At 31.7% G+C, this 10480-nt stretch overlaps 1 protein-coding gene across 1 annotated transcript; it reads right to left on the reverse strand.

Moving 5' to 3' along the window:
* Window positions 1-8443: 8443 nt before the first annotated feature.
* LOC132951277 (uncharacterized) lies at window positions 8444-9803 on the reverse strand. The gene has a single exon (XM_061023074.1). The coding sequence runs from the start codon at window positions 9738-9740 to the stop codon at window positions 8976-8978; it is 765 nt and encodes a 254-aa protein (XP_060879057.1). The 5' UTR covers window positions 9741-9803; the 3' UTR covers window positions 8444-8975.
* Between the last annotated feature and the right edge of the window lie 677 nt (window positions 9804-10480).

The following is a 10480-nucleotide window of genomic DNA, read 5'->3' on the forward strand; positions in this document are numbered from 1 at the left end:
GTGACATTTGCTAAATTTACGGATGAGTTGATATTTACATTCTCTTTAATGGCCTACAAAACTCTGTATTGTCATTGTAAAGCCATTGGAAACACGAGTAACCGCACTTGTGCACAAAAGCCACAAATCGTAGTCACTAATCAAAATAATTAAAATTATCAAGAGTTTAAAATGTATTTGTATATATAAATTCACTGGAGAAAATTTAAACTATATTTTTAGTAATTGTTTGATGAACTATCTCAAGTTATTTAGCCGAAGAGAAAATAAAAATAAATATTGGCCAGTAGTATTTTGCTACCGTTTGGGGTAATTACTAATTAGGTTTTAACACCGTTAAGTTGACCGAAGTATGTAATTGGATTAGTGTCTTATTTGCTAATGAAACTATACTGTTTAAAGTTTAGTTTTTTAATAGTATAGTTTATTGTTTTGTGGAAACACTTAATTTTATCGAAAATTGAAAGTTAAGATGTATACGTAATACGACGTATTGTAACTTAATTAAGTTTGTTAATGAGCAATTAATATACTAATAAAAATAGCAACCCTTAATTTCTACAACCCTTATATTTTTAATAAATTTAAATATCTGGTACCTAATATAGTTTTAATTTAACTAATTTCAAGTTCTAGTGCAAATTAAAGTTTTAATAGGACAAGATGTTCAAAAAAAGGCTCTAGACCAGTGGACATTTGATTGTATGTCGGTTGCTTGTCCCAAATGGAATTTTAGAAAGACAGATTTTTTATAGTATCAAATGTATAATAAGGTACACCGTTGGCGATTATAAAATGTAAACTAAGAGAAACATACATTTTAAGATCGGGCAGAAACTTTTTCGCTCACGTACACACTGCAAACGAATATTGTAATACTTCAACAGTAGTATGGAATTTTTTAAGAAATTTATTTTTATTATCAATTATTTTGCAAGACATTTTAAACTAAATGATATGAAATTTTAATTATTTTAAATACATTTTAAAATGATTAAAATATTATGTAGGTAATTAGTACACATTCTTATTATTATTATTTTAAAGTTGGACTAGGAGTTAAATTTTTTAATTAACGAATATCAATATATTATATAATATAATCCCTTATTGTTTATAAGTTATATTCTTTATACCTACTAAAATACATAAAATATATAAATTACTTAAAATATCTATTTTATCAAAAATGCGTCCAATATAAAACCACTATCTTTATAATCACAAAAATATATTTTTTTGTTTAACCATATAATTAAAAAAAAAACTAAAACCAAAATTATTTTAAATGGCTAAAATGTATAGGTATAGAATAGTTTGTAGCGGTATTGTACATTGTACATTTAATTGAAAATAACAATATATTTATGTACCATTATACCATTATATTCTATAACGTTGATAAAATTATCAAAAATATGATCATTAAAATATACAATAACCATATTGCTCAAAAATAATAACAAAATAATATTCGAAAATAATCTTTAACATTGCCCTAACTACTTAATCACGTTTAAAAATGAAAATACCTAACTGTCATTATATCATATATATTTTTAAGTATGACAGCTATTTTGTTATTTTGGTAAATTATTATTTAATACAGTATGGTAAGTATAGTAGGTATATTATTGAAAATTGTATAAATGTATAAATTACAACTACTTATATGAAACATTTTCAGAAGTAATTTCTAAACTACGACGATGTTATCGAAAAAGAAAAATAGCGTTATTAGAAGATTTTCTCATAATGAGCAATTTCCTCTTAGTTGACATTTAAATAATAAACATTTTCATCGTTCAAAATGTTCCCAAGAATATGAGCCTTGGCAGCGCGGGTTTTAAGTAACTTTTGTTAAGTTGACTTCCGCGCAGTTAAAAAAAAGCCGTATAAAAAATTCATATAAAATGTACCACAATACTTGAAACGTAAATCCTTATACCAATTTTAAGTTTTTTTTTAATCTTCTTTCCCCCTTTCTCGTTCGCTGGAATAACGGACGCGATTTTATAAATGTGCAAGTTAACAAACCGCTTCGGACTCGCAGCATTAACCACGTTGGACATTAATCTGAATTTGCACTGCATGAAACTATTTTATGATGAACAGTGACCAAACATAAATTAGGGAAAAATACGTATTTTAAATATAAAAATGTATTTATCTAAAAACAGATAACACTTATAATTTATGTGATTACACTGATTAATGATTTTAAAGTAAATTTAAATATATGATGTTATTTATTATATGATTGTTTTATCCCCGTAGGTACTTTAATGTTTAAAGTTTAAAATTTGTATGATAAATGCTTTTAAAATAATGATTATGTGTCCTTACGCATATGCATGATAATTATTATTTTCATAACTTCTTAGTTAAAATAATTTAGTTGTTAAAAACATAATTTGTTCTCTTAGCCCTTTGGTACGTAATCATTTATACGGTAATTTTTTTCAGATAATCATTTATAAAATATGTTATTATATTATGTTAGGATCAATATGGAATGTTTGAAAAAATACTACCCAAGAATACTACCTACCTATCTAGTATACAAATGTGAATAGATAATATTTCCCTATAGGTAGGTTATGACGTAAATATATAATACAATTTATGTTTATTTTAGAGTTCTAACTTATATAATTTGTTTATTTTATTTATGTATAAATCATTTTAACTTTGAATATCATACATCACTGAAAATGTATGAACGATAAGTTAATAGGACCTGAATACGTGGAAAACAATAATTACGAAATAAATATGCTGATATTATGGTTTTAGATACGTGGAATTAAATATTTAAGAACTCGATTAAAACCAGAATTGCGGCTTTAGGATATTTAATTTAGCAGTTATAAATTGTTTACTTATATTATACGTTTTACTCAAATTGTTGTGTTTTAATGTACGTGTTTCAAAATAAATGTTCATGTCTAGAATGGCTAAGGCATAATAATAATAAGATAGGTACTGAATTAAAAACAATTATACTCAACAAAGCTAGTTAACCCTGCAATATTTGTCAATAATTTGTAAAAAACTGGTACTTTTATGGCTTCATAAGTGGTATATTATATTTACTGTTTAGTTATTTACATTTACTGCCTATACTAATATAAATATATAATATATTATTATAATTAATTTTTATGAAAGTGTATCGTGGAGATGATGAGCTTGTATAAAATTAAGTTACAATTATTAATGATTTGATAAATGTTAGGTATAATAGTCAATCGTTTAAAAAAATAAATAAAAATACTTGGCAAGTATATTATAATCATTTTTCAATAAAATTAATAAAAACTAGTTATTCGTTAAAAATAATAAAATATAAATGAGAGATTGTTCATTGATTGCGTGGTTAATTTCTGTTTGGCAAACTGTATTGTGTTAAAATACTCATACTAATCTAACATTATGACTATACATTGACCTATATGTCAGCACAGCTTGAAGGGGACGTTTCTTTTGTTAACAAATCTCGGTTCAATTTGGCATCGCATGGAACCTATATAGTTTGACGGCAACCACCCTCTGTGTCACTTACGGTGCACCAATAGTAAATCACCTATAAAAGTTCTGGCTCGGGGCCCGTTTGTTTTGTCCTGAACGGATGATCTCGAAGCTAATAAATCAAAGTGTTGAATCCATCGATATTACCTATACGGCTATAGTATATATTGACTGCTATACGTAAAAATATATATATATATATATTATATAATAATAATTGTACAGTAAGCGAAAATGTTGTATTATATACCTATATAATAACTCCATTGTTATGTTACTCCTGCATATCGTGTTTGTAAAAAATAAAATATAAAATATAAATGATTATAATGGATTATATTATTATTTACTAATAAAACTATTTCTTAAATATGGTAATAATATGAATAAATGATAATGTAAGTACTTACTTTGTTTTTAATTACCAACCTATTGTATATTATATTACAGTTATTTATAATAAATTTACATACTAAAATCGATAACGCAAGCTTTAATTATATTAATGATTAGTTATTTGAATAGGTACTGACCTATTATCATAATATAGAATATAATCTATTATGTAGCTTTTTTTAGACATGATAATAATATGTGATTTTCAAAATATTTTGCCTCTTTTTAAGCTATTTATAGACATTTGAGATTTTCAAATTTTTTTAGTTTTTTTTTCAAGTCAAAAATCTTGAACATTTGACACAAGGTTCTTTATCTGCAGGTTGTTCATAATATATAACAATTAAAAATATCGAACAGGCACAATTTTTTTTATGAGCGTTTTATATAAAAATGTCAGGGTTGGATATATCATAGTTACGTATAACAAAGTTATGTAACTTGGTTACTTTTGTAACTTGTAACTTGTAACAAGTTACTCATTTAAAATTTAACTGGTAACTTGTAACTAGTTACAAATTTTTCTGTAACTTTATATAAAAGTTACAAGTTACAATTAAAAGTTACATTGCACTTTTGTTTTTTTGTGCTTTGATAACTCATAAGTAAGTCTGCAAATGCAATTGCGAAAAAAAATATAAGATTCTTCATAAGTTTGTCTACCTTTATCAAAAACAAAATGTCTACCGGAAAGTAAAATTCAATTTTTACGAACGTTTGAAGTTAGACATCGAATATTTTCCAGTAAATTAACAAATTCTTATACAACGATTTTCTTTTTTTCTTTTTATTTAATAACTCATAAAGTGATAACCAGATACTTAAAATGTATACTATATGTTTATCGTTATTTTTTTTTTTTATAATTGATACAATTTTCAAAATATTTTGACTTTTTTTGAGTCTTACGGACATTTTCAATTTTTAATTTTTTAGTTTTTTTTTTTAATAAATGTAAATTAAATTTTTCTTCTTTGGTCAAAATGCTTGAAAATTCAATACAAGGCTGAAGGCTCGTCATTTTTGTTACAATACTAGTTTAAACATTTTAGATATACATGGTCAAGATTTTTATTTATATTCGTTCATTTTGGTTTTCACAATTAATCTGGCCACTGGATATTCAGTAGTTGTGGGATTATAGTTGGTACGGCTGGTTGCTGTGCCTGGACCGACGTCCCTCGGCGAACCCCCACTCGAACAGAGCCCACGCAGTATCCGGATCCGGCCGAAAAATGCGGTGGCCGCGTGCTCGGCCGACCAACCGCCGACTGTGTCCTCCGGACCATCGCCTGACAGCTTCCCGCTACAACTGTGCGGCCATTGCCCGGAGCTTTTCCACATGTATCTTGCCACGGGATGGCTAGTGGTTGCGGGTTGGTGGTGGGTTATTTGCTCGTTTTATCATCTAAAACAAGGTATGATTAGTTAATGTTCTCTGATCGCTGAGACATGTAACTTAGTAGGGTGTTTACCCTCCATGAAGAACAATCCGGTTCCTAGTGGCTTACCCAGTTTAACCGGACCTAACCATTTAGGGGTGAACCCCGCATGAAATCGTTTTTCCGAACTTGATTGCGGATGCGCTTTGTAATATACCCAATCCCCATGGTTCTTCCTAGGGATTCTGAAGATATATCGGTTCTGGAGGCTTCGGGGCTAGACATTCACGTTCGACTGCCGAGTATCTTTCCTGAGCTGGATTGAGTTTTTTGCTGGCGTTGGAGATGATTTTCCTGTCGTCACTCTCCACCCGTTGGAAGAGAACGGCGGCACCAACTCCGACTTCCCTTGCGTCGATCTGTAGATTAAATGGCTTACCCGGAAGAGGAGGTCAGAGCCGTGGTGCGGACACCAAAGACTTTTTAACTTCCGGAACGCCTCTTGATCAATTTCCGACCGACGCCATTTGGTCTCTTTAGCCAAAAAACTCACGAGTGGTGCTGTGATTTCGGTGTAGTGTGGCACGAACTGGCTGTACGAACCTCAAACGCCTAACACCCGTAACACGCATTTGTCTTCTTTGTAACCGGTAGTTCCTAAATCGCGGTTAGTTTTTCCGGTTTCTATTCCTCACCCGGTTCCTGGTCTATTCCTTCACCGTCCAAGACGTGTCATAGGAATTTGATCTGTGCCAACACAAATGTACATTTTTTGTTTGGCACGTCAGATCGTAAAACTGGAGTCGCTCCAAGACTCTCTGCAAGTGGTTTAGATGTTTATTGGGACTTTCAGAGTATACCACGATATCATCTAAATAAACCAACACAAATGTACCAACTAACCCACGGAAGACTTCGCTTACCAAGCGACAGAAGGTGGTGGGGGAGTTTTTAAGTCAAAATGGCATTACACTGAACTGTAATAATCCTCTTTGGGTCTTAAACGCCGTCAGTGGATGTGTTTCTGGTGAGAGATCCATCTGCCAATTTCCTGATTTAAATCCATGGTGCTGTAAATCTTCGATCCACCTATTCCTCGGACCATGTCATTGGGTGAGCGTCCGAATCCGTCTACATATTAAGCCGGCGATAGTTTTCGCAAAATTTGCGTGAGCCATCCTTTTTCTTCACGAGTACTACCGGTGCAGCCCATGGAGATATACTAGGTTCTACAAAACCCTGTTCCTCTATGTCACGCACCATTTCGGCAAAGACTTCGTTTTTCTCTCGGAAGTACCCGTAAGCGTTTAGAGCCACAGAATTTGGATCATTGAGACGGATCTGGTGCTCTATCACCTAAGTTCTGCCTACCTCTCCGGAGAATACTTCCAGATATTGGCACAGGACTTGTTTGACACACATACCGTACTCTCCTTCGGCTAACCCTGCGGTTGTTAAGTCCACTGTGTTAACTTATCTTGTTCCGTATCACTTAAAATGTTGTCCACGACATTTTTATTGGAAAGATAACTCGCCTTAGAGAGATTTTCACTTTTTCCGGAACATTTTCAACCCTTAATTATTTTCCCGACCTGTTGTTCAGCTGGTCGGAACACGTTTCCACCGAACCATTTACCCAGTCCATTGTCACGAACTGTGGTTCCTTTATAGGAACGTCGCTTTCTATGGATTTTCTCGGGTGGCTTTGGCGATTTTTCCGGTGTTTCTCTGGAGGTTTGACGGTTTTCACCGGACAACTCCTCACTCCGGAGGTAATCTTTGGGTGACCAAAGTTTTTCTCTGGAGAAATTCCGTTCTTAACGGCTTTTGCCGGTTCAGAACACTTCTGGTCCGACTTCATCGGACCCTTTCCCGAGTCTTTGGTCCGTAACGCTCCGAAGTTTTGCTCTTCGGGTAAGTTCTTGTAATTTGTGGTTCCTGTACCGGAACGTTACTCACTGCCCGAGTTGAACTCCGTTGCTTACCACTCTCCGGACGACTCGTGATTTTTTCACCGGTTACTTCTTGGCTGGTTGGTCCACCGGTCATTTTGGCGTTTCCCGACTCCGACTTTGTTTTTGGACATACAGCTTGCCAGTGATCATGACTACCACATACCCTGCATCCTGTTCCTGAAGATAGTCGTTGCTTAGGACTTGGAACCTGGTATCTCCCAGCACTTTATTTTATCCAACCATTTTAATTTTGGTCAGACCACGGTTTAAATGATAGACTGTGCATAGCACTAGTCTTTCGGTCTTGGTCTGAGCTGTGATCAACAGTTCTGATTACAGAACCGACAGCAACTCGTCCCCGTTGAACTTTTCCAAGAGTTCAGATTGTAACTTGTTATGTGCTGCCCCTTCAGGGATTCTCTATGTAGATGATTTGGAAATAATGGTAGCCAAATTAGATTTATAATACAATGTTTTATTAGAACAGATATAAAATGTCGTGGTAATAGTAGTAGTAGTCGTCGTCGTGTATATGGCTAGTGGCGTGAAGTCGCTTCTGCGTTGCTGGTCCAGGTACATCTGTCTTTACTGTGTTTCCAGCCCTCCTATATATGATGTCGGTTCCTTTGATGGATCCTGCGCATGGACGGGGCGGTGTATGTAGCTGGTTGTAGCTAAGTTGTTATTCTCGCAACCGCCGCTCGTGACTTGTTGTTGGCCGCTCCGCTTGATTAGTTTGCCAAAATAGGATATAGTTTCTAACTATGAGGTTACGTCTAGGAGACCATAACAACTCAAGGAGAACTGCCTCTCCGAGTATAATAATACTTATATACTAATACATGAATTGAGTGCGTAAAGCTATTCCTTTACACCTCCCTGCCAAAAAAAAGATTATTAGCCTGTAAGGTTAAGAATCTTTAACAATACTATTTAAGTTCAATAGTCAACAGTAGTTGATTTTGCAATTTGGTATACATTGACATTTACAATTTGTTATAATTTTTACATTTCATTACAATCTTGTTTATAACAAGTTACAATAATTGATAGATATATATATGTTTTACATTTACAATTTTGTTATAATAGGTTACAATTTGTTATACATATTTTACATTTATAATGTAATTTACAATATTATTTAATTACATTGTGTTCTTCTTTTTTTTTTTATATGATAAAATTTGAATACATAATAATATAAATTTTGATTACCTGAAATTATAATATTAGAAGTGTTAAAATGTTTAGTTTATTATATAATATAAGTTTATATTTCCCCTTTTGAATACAATATTTGTTAGTTATAATAAATCTTCCACCAATTGATAAGTTATGTGAATAATATAATAAATTGTTACACATATATGTCAACATAATTTCATTTACTTAGGATATTCGAGTATATAGCTTGGATCTCTTGTTTTCTCTATTAATTTAAGTAATTCCTTACATTCTCCGTTACAATGGTCATTCATAAAGAGTTCAATATTTCTGGTTATCTTATTTAATTTTTTGAAATCATAACGTTCGTTTAATCTTTTGTTTGCTTTTAATATGTGCCAGTTAAAGCATACCGGTTCCATCTTATTTTCCTTAAGTTTATAAATATGTACTTCGGTGCTTAATATTTTTTTTAATTCTTCGATAAATCTAAAATAATATAACTGTGTTAAGTCTACGTAATTACCTTCACCATGAAATTATCCTAAAAATCTCTATATATATTTATTTTTTTTCTATATTTTCTACCTAGTCTATACAAATATATCGGCCTTATTTTCGTGACTACATAGTCAAAAACGCATTTGGTTAAAATTACATCAGCAATTGGATCGTGACAATGCGTGATATGATGATTCGTATTGCACACCAATTCATGTGCTTCTAATAAGTTTAACATCCTGCCGTTTTTATTAAGTTTTCCTATGTAACCTGAATATAAGGTTTCTCTTGTTTCTATGTTAGTTAGTTTTAAATTAAATTCATTATTATTCCTATCACTGTACGCCGTTATATTTAAAAACGCTAAAATACCCCTTAATCTTAATCTTTTTACAATTGTTAGATCTGTCGTTCCGTTCCAAAAAACTATTATTGGCTCCCTGTTATCGATGTGCAAATATTTCTGTAGGTATACCGTTGACAAAGTCGACTCCCCCTGATGGGTTATACTTTTGTATAATTGGTCCAACAATGGTGTGGTCAAGTTTGGTTTACTCCGGAATACCCTTTTGATTGTTTGCACAACTTTTCCCAAGTCACGGCGCCGGAACCTCCTTAACTTATCGTCTTGTGTAAGTACAAGAGGATTCCCTTCCAGTTTCATCGGTTTATATTTTTCTAAACTGTTGGAGATGGCGCCGGATACCAATAATATTTCGGTCCTATTGATCATAGTGAATTCGAAATCCATTATGAAAAAACGGATTTGAGAGCTAGAATATATATATAAAATATTAAATGTATGCATATTATTATTACTATAGTTACATATTACTACTATATTTAATTTTCCTGTGTTGTTGTTATTATGTTTTACTCTTCGAATATATGGTCCGTGGATAATATACGTCGTGAGATTAGTTGCTCTAGAAGCATTCCGACTTCTACACAGATTGAACTATCCGCCCTAGGGTTAACAATTACTGCGTGTATAAATGCAGTTACCGGTACCATAGCTTGATTTAAAATACGTTGTGTAAACGGCATAGTCATTCTCCTATTAGCCTCTATGACATGTCGTTTAAAACATCCTACACAAATCATATCCCCCCGGACGAACTGATTGTGCTGCCCGTTTAATAATTCGTTTTTCAGCTCTCTGAAAAATTCTATTGCTTGTAGTGTCAATGGTAGTTCTGCCGACAATGGTATGTTTTCGTTCATGTTTGTCTCTGTTAAAATCTTTATATATTAAACTTTTACGTGTATTTATATTTCGTTTCTTCTTATACTCTGAAATAGTTAAAATTTCATTATTTATTACGATAGTTACGTTAATATTACTACTATTCTAATTTCTGTTAATATTACTTATGAAATATTATTTTTACGTATTATTTTTTTCTATTTGTACGTATTTATAATTTATGTTATTATTTATTTAATATTATTATTATTTATTTATTTGATTTATTCTTATTTATTTATTTATTTATTATTATTTTTTTTTATTTATTTTTTTTTTACAAGGATTTATTTATAAAAAGA

Source organism: Metopolophium dirhodum, chromosome 8, assembly GCF_019925205.1.
Source record: "Metopolophium dirhodum isolate CAU chromosome 8, ASM1992520v1, whole genome shotgun sequence".
NCBI classification, from domain to species: domain Eukaryota; kingdom Metazoa; phylum Arthropoda; class Insecta; order Hemiptera; family Aphididae; genus Metopolophium; species Metopolophium dirhodum.

What these genes read in the sequence shown, in the direction of transcription:
- LOC132951277 (XM_061023074.1), bottom strand. Translation starts at nt 9,740, where the DNA reads ATGCATACATTTAATATTTTATATATATATTCTAGCTCTCAAATCCGT.